A 16636-nucleotide genomic window follows, 5' to 3' on the forward strand; every position below is an offset into this window, starting at 1 on the left:
TCTTGAAGCCTTCTCTGAACTGTTTTTTCTCTTCCCTTGTTACAGATATCCATTTTTCAGCTACATTAATCTTTTAAAACAAAGAAAATGGATTTCTTAAATTCATCGGATCAAAACTTGACCTCAGAGGAACTGTTAAACAGAATGCCGTCCAAAATTCTGGTGTCCCTCACTCTCTCTGGGCTGGCACTGATGACAACCACTATCAACTCCCTTGTGATTGCTGCAATTATTGTGACCCGGAAGCTGCACCATCCAGCCAATTATTTAATTTGCTCCCTTGCAGTCACAGATTTTCTTGTGGCTGTCCTGGTGATGCCCTTCAGCATTGTGTACATTGTGAGAGAGAGCTGGATTATGGGGCAAGTGGTCTGTGACATCTGGCTGAGTGTTGACATCACCTGCTGCACGTGCTCCATCTTGCATCTCTCAGCTATAGCTTTGGATCGGTATCGAGCGATCACAGATGCTGTTGAGTATGCCAGGAAAAGGACTCCAAAGCATGCTGGCATTATGATTACAGTAGTTTGGATTATATCTGTTTTTATCTCTATGCCTCCTCTATTCTGGAGGCACCAAGGAACTAGCAGAGATGATGAATGCATCATCAAGCACGACCACATTGTTTCCACCATTTACTCAACATTTGGAGCTTTCTACATCCCACTGGCATTGATTTTGATCCTTTACTACAAAATATATCGAGCAGCAAAGACATTGTACCACAAGAGACAAGCAAGTAGGATTGCAAAGGAGGAGGTGAATGGCCAAGTCCTTTTGGAGAGCAGTGAGAAAAGCACTAAATCAGTTTCCACACCGTATGTACTAGAAAAGTCTTTAACTGATCCATCAACAGACTTTGATAAAATTCATAGCACAGTGAGAAGTCTCAGGTCTGAATTCAAGCATGAGAAATCTTGGAGAAGGCAAAAGATCTCAGGTACAAGAGAACGGAAAGCAGCCACTACCCTGGGATTAATCTTGGGTGCATTTGTAATATGTTGGCTTCCTTTTTTTGTAAAAGAATTAGTTGTTAATGTTTGTGAAAAATGTAAAATTTCTGAAGAAATGTCCAATTTTTTAACATGGCTTGGATATCTCAATTCCCTTATAAATCCACTGATTTACACAATCTTTAATGAAGATTTCAAGAAAGCATTCCAAAAACTTGTGCGATGTCGATGCTAGTTTTAAAAATGTTTATTATTGAAGGATGGGGGTTTTTGAGGGGAGGAGTAACTAGATGAATGCTAAATAATAAAACACTTAAGCTTTTAGAGGGAAATACCTGAATACTGCTAAAATGATAAGGCTATAGTTTATATTTTAATAGCAATGTGAATATAAAATTTATTGATCACCATTATTCTAGGGTACTCAAAATTAGAAAATAATTTATGTAGGTTATAAACAATATTTTGCCTATGCAATGTTCCTAAAAAGCTGACTGGAAAAAAATAATACATATATATACAATGTTAATGACAGCGATTTTCCATGTTTATGTCTCACAATAATTATAGAAGAGTTTTCAATTAACAGCATACCTCCCTCCATAATTTCTATCTAGTCCTATTGTTTTATAATATAATTATATTATTTTGTAGAAGAAAATATAATTCACCACAAAGCACACACATTTAGCCTATCTCCATTCTTGTCCCTTCTCCATCTTACCCTGAGCAAAAGGGAGGGGGAAGGAGGCAACTCTTACTTAGTGTGACTGGAGAAAATGTAAAAAAGTCAGAGCTTGAAATTGTCCTTGTGTTTAGGTAGTAAAGAGTAATCAAAAAGTGGGTTAAGTACACCAAAATAATTCGATACTGAACTTGTGCATATTTAATATGTTTGTTTAATAAAAACTTCTAGAATAATATTATCTTATCCATATATTATCAGCATTTGAAATCAAAGCCTTACCTTAGTAACAATAACTCAACAAAGGGGCATGGGTGACATTGTTGTAATTGCTCCTTGTTTACTTAGGAATCAAATTTAAGGCACTACATATCATAGATTACTCACCACAGTTATTATACTCTTAACATCTTTTTAAAAGTAAAAAATGCATTTCATTTCTGTTAATGTTAATAAGCTCAGTTACTAACTAAATTGTCTGTGGTACTTTGCACTTCAGTATTTCCATACTTTTGATTTAAACATTATTTCCCTTTTATTAGACAGAATGCAATGGAAATTTTTAGAACTTTCCCTTGACTTTAAAATATGTCTACTTTTCCAATTGATAGAAATGAACAGGCAAAAAGACTCATATTGCACTAATTAATAAATGTACACACTTACATATGTTTTTATAATTAGTCACTCTACTAGTTCAATGAGCCAAAGCAATTTTTTCTTCCATATTTACATAAGGATTTGAAAACAATAGAACCATGAGTTTGAGAGAACTTTATTTTATTTGAACCAGCAAGGTCATAGACTACTTTTGAGAAGACCTATCATCAACCAAGATCATTTGATAAACAATATATACCTTTTTTTAAGTCATACCTTTATGTGCATTGTAAATATTCCTTCCTGATGGTGTGCGTAAAAGCACATTACATCAATTTTACGTATGTGTATGTGTGTGTGTGTGTGTGTGTGTATGTATATATATATCTATGACAAATTACTCTCAATCTAACAAACATTTACAGAGTTCCCGTTTTATACAAGGCATTGAGACATATACTAGATAGAAGATACAGGAAATAATAAAATACAGTTTTTTTTCCTGAATATGTTTACAGTCTAAAAGGAGAAACAAGAAAAATTAAAACTATAATAGAAAAGAGCAAACTAAAATCTAGCATGGAAGTTGTTTACACAGCTATGATGGTGCAGAGGAAAAACTGATTACATCTTGTTTAGAAAAATCAGAAATATTTCACAAAGAATGTATCTGGAAAACATGTCAACTACACAGCACTGGGGCAAGAGAAGTGGAAGAGCACACTCCAGGTGATGGCAACATCAGGATACAAACTGCACCATGTAAGTATTTGGTGGGGCATGTTCATGAAATAGCGATGAGTTTGGCAACTATTTAGAGCAATAGAGGAAAAGGAGCCTAAAAGAAAAATTGGGCATTTTTGTGGCTGACTTTGAACGTCAGAAAAAAAAGTCTACAGTCAATTTTATTGGTAATGATGGGTAATCACTGATACTTTTTAGCAAAAATATTACAAGTTTAGAGTGAATCTAAGCAAAAAAAGAAAGAAAACTGGTTCTGTCTCAATTCCATCAGAGAGAAAGCAGAGTTATTATTGAGATAACAACTTCCTGTTAGAAAGCAAATCAATAATCCAGGCAAGAGGTGATGAAGTCCTGAACCTGATTCTACCAAGGGGAATAAAAAGAAAAAAACAGATGAACAATGGTACAAAAGAAGTACAATCCTCAGGCTATAACAAATTCTTTAATAAGCAAGCAGAGGGAGAGACATGAGTCACTGCGATGACGTCCTTAACCAAAATGAAGAACCCAACAGAAAGGGCCTAATGGTGAAACAGTTACTTCTTTTTTGGGTATGTTAAACACATAAAGACATGTCAGAGCTCATAGATACTAAAGACCACGTCTCGCTCAAGCAACACTGACAGGTAGATGAGGTTTCTCTCTGACCTCAAAACTGACAGGTAAACGAGTGTCCCAGCCATCTCTTTTGTCACTTCACTTCACTTGACGGCCCAAGGGCCCTTATGCTATGTTGACAGGCCAAAGTCGGCCATAGTCCCTGTCATTCTCTGCTTACTTCTCTTTCCCTTCTCTTCTCACTTACCAAAATTTAATTCTGTGATGTCTTCATTCAATGACTTTGCTAAAGTTAAAATTATCTGTTAAGTTAACTTATTTATACCCATCTCAGAAATTTATGTATTTGTATTGGGAAACTAAGAGACACAACCCATCAACAACCCAAGGAGAGTAAGGCTCACCCAAATACAGATACTGCCCTCTGGTCTGAGTTGGACTGAGACCCAAATCAAGGAAAATAACATTGTAAGTGACAAAGTAATAGATCCCTTCAGAACTCAGAGGAGAATCAAGTTTATCATTACTGTGTATGATCCAAAGGACCACAACAAATTCCAATTATTATCACTTCATCTATGTGTTTCCCCACATACTGAGGGTACAGAACATGCCTTCCTTCATCAAAAAATATGAACATGAATATTTAGATATTTTATTTTATTTTATTTTATTGAGTCAGGGTCTCACTGTTGCCCAGGCTGGAGTACAGTGGTGTGATCTTGGCTCACTGCAACCTCCGCCTCCTGGGCTAAAGCCATTCTCCCACCTCAGCCTCCCGAGTAACTGGGACTACAGGCGTGCATCACTGCACCTGGCTAAGTTATCTATCTTTTGTAGAAACGGGGTTTTACCATGTTGTCCAGGTTGGTCTTAAACTCCTGAGCTCAAGTGATCCTCCCACCTCAGCCTCCAAAAGTGGTGGGATTATAGGTGTTAGCCACCACAACCAGCCCATTTTATTTTTCTAGAGACAAAGTCTCATTCTGTTGCCCAGGCTGGAGTACAGTTGTGCAATCACTGCTCACTGCAATCTTGAACCTCTGGGGCTCAAGTGATCCTCTCACCTCAGTCTCCCAAGTAGCTGGGACTACAGGCATGCACCACCACACCTGGATAATTTTTTTTATTTCTTACTTTTTGTAGAGATGACATCTTGCTATGTTGCCCAGGCTGGTCTCAAACTCCTGGCCTCAAGTGATCCTCCCACCTTGGCCTCCCAAAGCATTTGGATTACAGGCTTGATCCACCACACCTGGCCTCTCTTTAATATCTTCAAAGTGGTAGGGTCAGGTAGGTTACATAGAGATTAATCATTTATAATTTGTACTTTCTTTGAAACTTATGAAGGACAGATTACAATTAACATGATATATTTCTCTGAATACATAGGATTTCAATGAGATTTTTCTCTCATTGAAAAATCCTCCAAGTTACTAATAGCTAAGCATTTTTACAGATATACATATATATATTTGGCACCTATAACAAATGTAGCAATATAAGAATTTATGTATTAAACTGATAAGGTAGAAAAAGAAAATATAAATATCATAAAAATAGCTAAATACTAGATAAGGAAGAGTTACCTCCAGCTAGAATTTTAAGTATACTGGCCCTGGAAAATTAAGTGAAAATTTTATTTTTGCTCCACTCCTCTAAAACTTATCAAGTGATGAAAGGCATGGAAAAGAGACCAAAGAAAGACAGAAAGTCACACTACTAAAAACTAAATTCACTCCAATACTCTACCATTAGACATACCTATGTAAAAATTATGCTTGAAAATTCACTTCTGCTTGTGAAACATGGTCTTACTGTAGAACTGGTTTAAGTATATGGATTGCCTAAGTTAATTGAATTGTTTTGGTTTTGTTCTATTTTACAATAAACACACAGGGTCAAATCTCTAGCACAGTTTATCCAAGTCCTGGTAGTCAGTGGGTCCATCCTTAAGTAGGGCCGATTTCCAACTTGAATCTCCAAAACCAGTTTCCTCTCCCTTTTGTAGTGTTTTTGTTTCCCCACCCACCCATCCCCAGCTTGCCCTAAGTGGTATGTCCCTTGTTTATATCAGTTATGTCAGTTCCAAACTTTAAAATTCCCTTAGTCCAGCATCATCCCCATATTCACAGGCTCAAAGTTAAGCTTGTCCCTCTGTACCCAAAGAGTCCTGTGTCAAAACTAAATGGAGAATTCATCGGAAGCCAATTACTAGGCAATGCATTGATGTGCTCCACCAAATAGCATGAAAGTGGAGATTATCATAAGGTTATTGCTGAAATGCATTCCTCTACTTCAAGGAAGAAACCATTTTCTGATGACTTTACAGCAGACTATTTTTAACTTATAGGTCAAAGAATTAGGTTTACTGCTTGGTAGTACAAAGGAAGCAAGAAAAATATTTCCTTAACATATCCTGAAGTCCTTCAAAAGTAATCCTGCTCAATTCAAAATGTGTCCATATTAATTCGTTTCAGAAAATGTGTTCCTAGACTCTAATAACTAGATAACTAAAATGATTATATTCAGACCTTTATTTTGCCAGAAAATATTTCTAAAAACAAACTAGTATTTTTGTCATGAATAAAGTAAATATTTTCTTATGATATTGTGATAATTTATCTTGCTCTTTTGAGCCAATATGCTTTCTCTCATTATTTGAAATGAGAGAAACTTACTGTTGAGATAAATCTTTTCCAGCATTATAATAAATACTGAGTTATTCATACAGAATATCTTCTCTGTACAAAATGTGGCATGCTTGAAGTCAATCTGGAAAGAATGGAACTTTTTCAAAGAATTTACACACTCTGGTTAGGCCAGAAACGATAAAATTTTTGTTTGAGTAAAAAGCATATTATTTTATCAACAGTAACAATGGTAAATCTTGTCAAAGCAATCTTTCATCAAAACTTGTTTTTAGTTTCAGTTCCAATTTTTCCCGCAGTTTCTTCCTCTGCAAGGACACTAAAATTACCTTATTGATTTATGTAGACATAGAAAACCAAAGCAATGTGCATAAGAATCAGCAAAGATGCTTGTTACAAAGGTAAATTCCAGATTTGAAATCAGAAAAGGCTGAAGTTGAATTATGGTTCTTCTGCTAATCATTAACTTGATGCTAAGCAACTTTCATCTAACCTGCTTTCTTCAGATTAGAGATGAACAGCTACGGAAATAAAGTGAAATAACACAAATGCTCTTGAAAAAATGCTAAAAGACTACAAAATAGGAATTTGCATTATTTATCACTATTCCCCCTACTAAGGAGTGAGTCAGAGGGCATTTGACATGCAACCTGGTGTTCTGCATTATGTGTTTCCTGTTTCTGAGTGTGGAGAAGCGTCAGTAAGTCGTCGATGGCCTCCTGCTCCTGGCTCTCCATGGTAGAACAGTAACTCCCAATAACCCCATACACAGCCACAAATACCACCCTGTGGGTACTCACAGTCTTTTCCTTTGCTCTATACTGCCATCCTTATTACTAAAAGACTGGCATGCTCAAAGCTTGTTTAGCTTTCTAGAAAAATGTAATGCAATTATTCTACCTTATTAAATTCATAACTGCAATTATTCCAGGAGCAATTTCTTCTATTGATGTATTCAGAGACGTTTTTCCGTATGTTCTAGATTAGGGTTTTATTTCAATCCTTTAAATAATAAAGGTGAAATTTTCATTTGAAATGAAAATTCTAAGTTGATGAAAACAAGACTAAAGGTGTAATTTTAGGTTCTATTAAGTATTAGAAAAAATACTACTAATTTATATGCAAATATTAATACTTAAGAAACTACTCAATATCAATGTCTCTCTGCTGCTTATTTCACTGCATCCAGACTCTCTTGCTTGGCTTTTAGGGTCTTTATAAGCAAAATACCACTCTCTGGAAAATCTTACTTCCCACTGTCCTGCTTAGTCCCAACAAATGCTATCTTCTCCAATCTGGTCCCTCTCTCCACTGTCCTCACCATGTGCCTTCCTCATTCTTGTCTTCATTGCTCTTTAGGCTTTTTGTTTTCATCTCCCACAAGAAATGCCCTCCACCTCCTTGATGTTAAGTAACTTATCCTTCAAAGTACAGATTCAATTTCACTTCCTCCTTGAAACTGAATCCATACTGTGCTTGAAGTCAGTATCCTTTAATATTATTTCCAATAATTCCTTATTTGTTTTAAATATCTCCAATTTCTTCATGAGTGTTTGGTTTTTATACCAACTATAAAGAGTACTGTAAGTTACTTAAAGGACATGTGTTTATTTCTGTCCCTTCCACATATATCCCAAATGTTTATCTTCACTTCTATATGTAATAAAAGAAATACAAACGTGTTATTATCAAAAAGGAAACTGAGAGGTTGCTAAAAATAGAAAAGCAGTGCTTATTTTTCAATGATTACAGAATACCTTACTGATAATGAAATACATAAAATTCATAGAACACTAATTTTCTGGAAATTAAGTATTGTCTATGCATAATGATAAATTTCAAAAAGCTGTTTGCTAATCATACATTATTAATCATTTATGCAATATATAAATATGCTTTAAATCACCTATTTTAAAGACAATATTTTTTATTATTGTCTTTATAATTGTTATTATTTTAAAACAGATATAAATAATAAATAATCTACTTGGTCATATTAAAATTAAGCTATTGGCTTCCAGCCCACCTAATGTGAAATTACTTTTCTTCATAACTTCCTGGCTGGCCCCAACCCTCTCTGTTTCACAATTTTTGTGTGGATGAAAAGAGGATAACATTTTAAAGTATGGAAATATCTCTGCAATGAAATAGGAAATGCAATATGTTCTTCAGCTCAAAAGGAACAGCTCTTACCTCCTGAGGAATTATAGAACTCACTCCATATATTTTTAAAAGCTAGAGAAACAACTTACCAGTTTCTTATGAGTTTCAGTTAACTCAAGCATCTTAAAAGATCAAATCTTAATGATATAAAAGATTAGATCTTTTACATTTTAAAAAGTTAAATCTTAAATTTCTTAAGGACTTAAGTCCCATACCTGTTTCACCATCCTATATGATTATGGTACAAGCACTATCAGGTTGACCAAACATAGAAATGCCAACCCTTTAACACTGCCCGAATTCACAGCAAGCACCTGAGAACCACACCAATCACAGGAAACATACTATATGTTAACTCTGGCAACCGAACTGGACTCGCCTTGTTCTCCAAGAAGCCTGTTCGTCATGGTGGTCCCTCTGTTCACAAACTTGTATTGTCATTACATATCCTAGAAAAAAGGGAATAAAAGGTAAATTGCAAGTTCATAGATTTATTTATTGTGTTTTTATTCATTTCAGTGTTTCAAAATATGAAACTGAACTCAACAATGACTTTTTGTGTTAAGCTTTGGGGTATTTTCCTATTTTATCATCCTATAAATCTAAAGGTTTAAATACTATCTATTCTACCTACCATACTTACACAAAAATAACTTCAATTATAAATGCATGCATATATTAGGAATCGACTGTCCTTTTCCCTGTTCTTATTAGTATATCATATGCAAAATATTTAGAGGCTCAGGTTGAATAATAGATTTCTTATATTTGTATTTTCTATTGAATATTGTCTGAACGAGACTTGTGTATGTATGCAATTAAACCTGAGCCAAAATTTAAATGTATTTTCTTTCTCAAAATCTTCCCATTAATAAAAAATAATATATAGTAGTTGTTTTATTTCATTTAAAAAAAGACAAGAAAAAACAGTCAAGTTTATTTTAACAATTTTAATACCAATTGCCCAAACTACAGAAAATGTTCAAACATGAATTTTAGGAATCTATGAGGTATAATCTGCTCAGTTTGTTGCTGTTGTTGAGGGTGGAAAAAAAATAAATGTATGCTGGAATTTAATGTTGCTTAGCCCAAAAATATAATATAATATGAAATAAACCATATTCTTCAAATAATGAGTGTTGGCTTTAACTTAATGATTTCAAAACATCCTATAGCATCCTGTTAAGAAAACTACAAAGGAAGAATAATGGTATGCAGTAGACATGAATTTTAAGTGCCCAAGTGCTTGTCCAAAGTGTTTGTGGCAGCCTGAACTTTAAAATGAGTCACCTTCATTTGACCATGAAACCTACCATAACTTCACCTCTGGTCCTTCACCTCACTTCACTAAAATCAAAAGAGTTAGCGTTCTCATTTTTAAAACTCAATATAGAACAAAGACAATTCCTTTTATTTTTCTGAAATTAAACAAAATTCAGTAAATGTAGTTACTGAAATATCATTACTAAATAATATTCTAGACAATTCCTTTTTTAAATTTTTAAAAAATAAGTAAACATAGTTACTGAAATATTGTTATTAAATATTCTGAATTCAAATCTTGCAAGAACAGTTTTGAATGTAATCACGTAGAATTATGTATTAAATTTTGAGAAACAGTTTCCTTCAACTTTTCCCTCCCAAAATAAATCTTGACAGAGACAAAGCGAAAAACATTGTTGGCATTTAAGAGAATGAGAAGAAAAAGTTATAATGAATGCTCTTTGAATAAGTATGTTTGCAAGTATTCAATAGAGAAAGGTATACCTTCATTAATTATTAAGGAAACTATGTTAAAAATTATTTTAAAGCAAATCTTTGCACCTATTCCCAAATATTTGCGAACAGGTAATTGTACTTACTCGAGAAAAGTGAGATTGTTTTACTTTTATTTGTATCTTTGTATCCCCTTTTCTCCCCTCTCTCCCTCCTCCTCCTTATTTTGATTACAGTATCACTTCCGTGTATACAGCTGCGATTTAGAGGGTGGAGCTTTGGCAGGTTCCTGTGACTTACTTGCTGAGACGTTAGATGAACTATTTTTCTACCTCTGCAGGCAGAAAACCTACAACCACATCTGCCCCCTTGCGCTAGCGTTGGCGGTAGTCTTCGTTCAAAGGAGGTTGTGGGCTTGGAGCTTAGAGCATGCGCAGTCACAGGAGCCTCAAATTCCCTAACTACGCTGACCCCTCCCCTCCCCTTCACATCAGCGACTGGGTTCATGCCGAAGTAAATTGACTGTAGAATAACCGGACTGTTTATTGCCTGTTACTCAGCTTGCTGGTAACCATTATGCCGCACAGTGGTTCTCTCAGAGCAAATTGTATCTTGTACGTTGTCAGCTTAGCTCAGCTGAATTTAATTTTGTGATACTAGCACAAATGTAATAACGTTTACCTGTTCAAAGATACGTTCAAAAACGTTCAAAAAACGTTTACCTGTTCAAAGATAGAGGTGTCCACTCACGTCTTGACACTGCTCCAGAAACATCTAACAGCTGTCAACTAAGATAAAACCTTTCTAATTGACCCATACTCCTCCCCCCCAAAAATATTCTCTTTTTCTTTTATTCAGGAATAGGATTTACAGTACAGGTTTTTCTAGCTCTTGTCCAAGTATTTGGGGGAAAGAATAAGACAAATTATTTCTTAGGGATATGGCAGGAAATGGGATTTGGATAAATTTCTTACTTAGAAAAAATTCCATCAAATTTTTAAGAATATTTTCCTCTTTTTTCTTTCTATTTTTTTCTTGTTTCTTGTGTAATGATTTGCAATTTGCTGAACCTCTAACTTTGACTTAAGTTATCCTCGTTCACTAGAGTTCCTGGAACTAATGCTTGTTTTATTCCACAAGTTCTAAAAGGTTCTCAGTTAATATCTTCAAATACAGCTTCTACCTCATGTTCTATCTCTATCTCTCTCTTCTTCTATTATCCCAACTGGATAAATATTACACCGTCTTATTCTGTCCTTCGTGTCTCTTTTGTATTTTCTATTTCTTTATAACTCTGGGTTTCAATTACAGACAATTTTGTGTAAAATCGTCCATTTTCATTATATTTTTCATTTCTAGAACGGCTGGGTTTTACACATCTATTAACTTTTTACTCACCATTCTATATGTTTGTGTGAAACATTGTAAACAAGCTTGTTTTTATTTTTTCAGTTTTATAATTCCCACATATGAAGACTTTTGAGCCTTAATATTGTTTATAGTTGCTCTCATTCACAGTGCCTTGTTTCCCTGTATATTTAGTGACTTTTTTTCTCTTTGAGCTTTCTCATTTTCTTCATTTTCTTTTCTTTTCTTTCTTTCTTTTTTTTTTTTTTTTTTTTTTTTTTGGACAAAGTCTCACTCTGTTGCCCCAGCTGGAGTGCAGTGGCACAATCTTGGCTCACTGCAACCTCCACCTCACGGGTTCAAGCGATTCTCATGCCTCAGCCTCCTGAGTAGCTAGTATCACAGGCGTCCACCACCATGCCTTGGCTTGAGATGAAGTCTCGCTCTTGTCCCCCAGGCTGGAGTGCAATGGCGCGATCTCAGCTCACTGCAACTTCCACCTCTTGGGTTCAAGCGATTCTCCTGCCTCAGCCTCCTGAGTAGCTGGGATTACAGCCATGTGTCACCAGGCCTGGCTAATTTTTGTATTTTTAGTAGAGACGGGGTTTCACCATGTTGGCCAGGCTGGTCTCAAGCTCCTGACCTCAGGTGATCCACCCACCTCGGCCTCCCAAACTGCTAGGATTACGGGCGTGAGCCAGCATCCCTGGCCTGAATTTTCTCATTTTCATTTGAACTTTATCTGTGGAAATTATTTGAGGCCTGAGATGAAAGTGGATTTCTTCATGGGAGGATTAGCATTTGCTTCTGTCAGGTATTTGTGGACATCATCAGTGCTGCATCAATTTAAACTAAATCATTGGCTTCAGGTTTCTTGCTTGAGTGTGTGTGTTTCATAACACCAGGTGGTGTGAATTCTGGATACAAACTTGAATAGAAGCCAAATTGTGGGTGGGAATCTTCAGGAGAAATTCTTTCCACCTCCCATGAGAATCAAGGTTGAATAATCAAGTTTCAAGATAGGAAATTTTTTGTTCTGTTCCAGATTAATGTCAGAGTTTATTTCTAATGCATTCTTAAACTGGGAGTATAACACTTTGGGGTTCTGGTTTTGTTTAGAAGGAATCTCCTGGTATAATCTCAAACTTGAGTGGGTCATAGGCTTTGTCTTCCGTCCATGAACCCTTAACAACAAATGCTTGAGATCTTCTGTGCTCAGCAATTGCCACTAAGGCAAAAAACCAATGTCAGTGCTTTACTTTTCTCTCATGGTTTCTGCCTTAAACTTATTTAAGTAAGCGGGTCATAGTTGTCTAGAAAAAAAAGCTCTAGAAGTACCAGAGGAATAAAGAGATACCAAAAATAAATTTGACTACGTCTTTTTCACTGTCAGCCCAGCATTTACTTTTATTTTTTTAAGTAGCCACAAAAAAATCTTTCTTACGTTAAAAAAAAAACCTTTCAGTATTGATTTTAAGTGACGTAAGCAAGCATTCATGCTTGCATAATCAATTGCTACTACCAAACCTGAGGTCTAAAGTTACAGAACAGGGATTTGCACTGCTATTTGCTGCCCTCTGCAGGTGAATCTAAAACTCACAGACAATATTGGAATTCTGGAAAACACAGAAACTTCTATATTCTTTCTAATGCAGATGTACATTAGTGAACTTGAAATAAGACTGTTCATGAAATTGCAAAGTATTTCTGTTTCCATTTCATGTATGCCATATGACTGGGAAATTTTACATGTTGGATGATTGAGAAGTAGGTATTTCTCTTTTGAGAAGGTTAGCAGTAAAAAGAAAAGAGAAATATGCTTAAGATAGAAGTTATGTGTTGGTTTGATTTTGATTCTTAAATAACAGTGTAGTTGAACATGTAGGTCAAATTGTAAATCATTGCTTGATTGATACTGAATCATTTTTTTCCTCTAAATTCCTTTTCATTAGTTGACTAGACTACCCCTCATTCAAGGAAACTTTTCTGGAATAAGTGCAAATATCAGCCCTCAAGTTCAAAAGCCTTGTAAAAGACTGTATATCTCATTTAATTCCTCCAACTATTAAGTTTCAAAGTATAGATATGGATAATAGAAGCCCCCAGAATATATGAAGGACTGTAAAAGTGAACGGTTTCTGAGCCTACTTTACTTATAGCACCCTGAGCAACTGAAATATTCTATTCCACAGAATATTTCCACATAATTTTCTTTTCAAGGTGAATATAGGTTCAGTTTCTTAAATATAGCCACACAGGATATAGGGGCAGTAAAGATCTGGTGCAGCCCCAGTGAGCATCCTATGGCCTGCTTTGGCTTGGGAATTCTGAAAGATTCCAGAAAGGATGTAAAAGTCGGAGAGACAGACAGGGAGAGAGCACACGTGTGTGCACGCCCATGAGCTGCCCTGCAGAGGTCCTCTGGAGTGCCAGAAGTCACCACAGCAGATCACATCTTGGTTGTAATCACATCTTGATATTGATGTCAGCATGAAAGAGAACTCACGAGTACCATATGCAATGAGTTATATTTCAAAGATTACAACACAGCACTGAGACAGCCCAAACAACAAAAGTTGTTTCCTAAACCTAAGGTGAAAGAGTGTTAGGGAGAACAGATTCTGAATTTGAGTCAAGTGAAACACTAAGAAACCCATGGAGCAATGAAGCTTACTTGAAAATCGTTAAGCTTTATCCTTCAGACAGAAAAGGGTATGGAGATAGAGATTTTATCCAGATGAAAGAAAAACATTACATTTCACACCAGCGTTTATGATGGGAGAAAAATAGTGAAAGATTCAAAAGAAGTTTCTGAAGAAATGTTGCCAGCGCAATCACTTGGCTTTTGTCCATCCTTTCACTAGCATCTTACTCTCTGTTTATGTCGGGTGTTCATCATTTCTTCTGTTCTACCTAGCCCCTCCCTTAGTTTGGATAACTCTCCCCTCTAAAGCAAAGTACCCCAAGAACAGGTATTAAATCTATTTTGCTTATCCTTTGTCTCAAATACCTAGAATGGCCCTGGCTTATGGTACGTACTTGATAAATACTTATTAAAATGACATAAAAGTTTTTATTAAACTAGATGGCTAAAGCACAGATGAGAAACCAATCTTTTGATAGAAATATTGAATTAAGGCAAGATATTACTTTTACCTTCTCTTTCTCATTAGTGGACTGAATACATTTTGTGGATACTTGGTTTATGGCAGTTACTAAGACCCAACTTAGAAAAGAAAGTCACCATTTGTCAGCATAAAGGACTGGCAGATTTACTTTTCTTAGTATTATAGTTTAAATGTCATAATTTACTCTTTTCCCTTTAGAATGTGCCTTTCATCCTCAATCTCTCTTACTTTAACATCAGTAGGAAGAGTGAGACAGGAGTCAGAGATTTATTCATTAAGCAAAAGAAGAAAAGGACAGATTCCAAATTACTGTACAATAATGGCTTAGGATTTCAAACAAACATTGTTATTTGCTGCCCCTTACTGGTAAGATAATACAATTGCTAAATCACATTTTTAAAGTGTAGTACTTGGCCACTAAAATCCTATTTTGCGAGAAATAGCTCCTTTACCACAACAAGAATTGTACCGGTTGGTTGTGTCAAATAACAGAACACCGTATGGGAGGTGTTGCTTAATAGAGGCCATTTCCTGGCCATCACTTGGATAATTTACAGAAAAGTTAAGTAGAAAAAAATACTAAAGTAAACCTCATAAATATAAGGCATCCTCCTTTGCTCAAAAACTTGAAATTTATCATTGACAACAAATACTGTCAGTTGCTTTCTTGAAGTAACAAGTTCATTTCATTCATTTTTGAGAAAGTATTTTCCAAATGCACATATCTGAATAACCATGGTCTGTCTGGCAGTCACTTTTTCAAGTAGAAAAAACATTCCATGGCAAGAAGCAGATAATTCAGTTGCAATTCAAACTAGGTCCCTAGTGATTTTCTCAAGATAACCATCATCATACTCATTGTTCAACAAAAGTGCTTTATGCACACTTCCCATGTCATCACACAAAACATTAGAAAAGAGCAGGACTGAACTGGTGGAAAAAATGCCTTAGTGGGTGCTTTAGAATAAACCACAGTGTTCTGAGAGTTTCCAGAACTGTGGAGTTGCGCCTTTGGATGCAGAAACAGCAGTTCTGCCCTGGTCTCTATTACTGGTTATTGGGCCCAGGGATTCTGGTTATAAGAGTGATGTTTTTCTGCCTCTCATGACAGGTTAGCTAGCCATGGGGGATGTTAATTTGAGCACAAACTGGCCATAGCTTTACCAAGAAGGTATCCAGAACTGTAGGATAACAACCTAATGTGCGATTTTTAGTAGCTTAACTTCAGTAAACAGCATATAGATCCTGGGACTGCACTGAAATAATCCCAAGACAGTGTGTCCCAAGAAAGTGTATACAAAGGACCTAATTTTTGGCCAACAAGTAGACAAGATTATAGATAAGAAAACAATGCTGAAAATCTAGTCTAAAAGGCAAGACAAGGTTGAAATGGAAAGTGAATAATGAAGTCAAAGTCAGTAGAGAGAAAACAGGTAAAAAGACAAACAATTGAAGAATCGATGTGTGCAAAAGCTGAGGAAATAAAAGCCTCCAACAGCACAGGATTCTGGTAATGCTCTCTATGTGGTACCTGGTATTGATAAGAGATTCAAAGGTGGCTTCCTAAAGGAAGGAATTATGCAGGGCTGAAGAAGATAACTAGGCAGAAAAAAAAAAGATAAGAAAACTACCTAAAATTAAAAGGAAATAGGATCAGAAAAAGTGGCCCCAGAAAGAAAGCTACAGTCAGATGACAATTCCAAGCAGAGACGTGGAAAATTCTGTACTGTGTCAGATATGCTTAGTGTCCTTCCCACCAGAGAGAAGAAAAACAACTCTCTTCTCTTCCCTTCCTATTAGAAAGGTATTTCTACTAAACTATTAGAAAGAATAAACTATTAGAAAGAATAATACTGGTCGTGCACAATGGCTCACACCTGTAATCCCAACACTTTGGGAGGCTGAGGCAGGCGGATCACTTGAGATCAGGAGTTTGAGACCAGCCTGGCCAACATGACAAAACCCCATCTCTAGTAAAAATACAAACATTAGCTGGGTGTGGTGGTGCATGCTTGTAGTACCAGCTATTTGGGAGGCTCAGGCAGGGGAATGGCTTGAACCTGGGAGGCAGAGGTTGCAGTGAGCTGAGAT

General features: G+C 35.8%; 1 protein-coding gene across 1 annotated transcript in view; it reads left to right on the forward strand.

The window, feature by feature from the left end:
• The window catches only part of HTR1F (5-hydroxytryptamine receptor 1F), a 216060-nt gene extending 214795 nt beyond the window's left edge, over positions 1-1265 (forward strand). The window contains exon 3 of the mRNA XM_030939734.1: positions 46-1265. Within this exon, the coding sequence (XP_030795594.1) occupies positions 88-1188 (1101 nt within the window). The 5' untranslated portion in view covers positions 46-87 and the 3' untranslated portion in view covers positions 1189-1265. The remainder of the gene's footprint in view (positions 1-45) is intronic.
• Positions 1266-16636: the final 15371 nt, after the last annotated feature.

The sequence above is a fragment of the Rhinopithecus roxellana genome, chromosome 1 (assembly GCF_007565055.1).
Source record: "Rhinopithecus roxellana isolate Shanxi Qingling chromosome 1, ASM756505v1, whole genome shotgun sequence".
Taxonomy (NCBI): Eukaryota; Metazoa; Chordata; class Mammalia; order Primates; family Cercopithecidae; genus Rhinopithecus; species Rhinopithecus roxellana.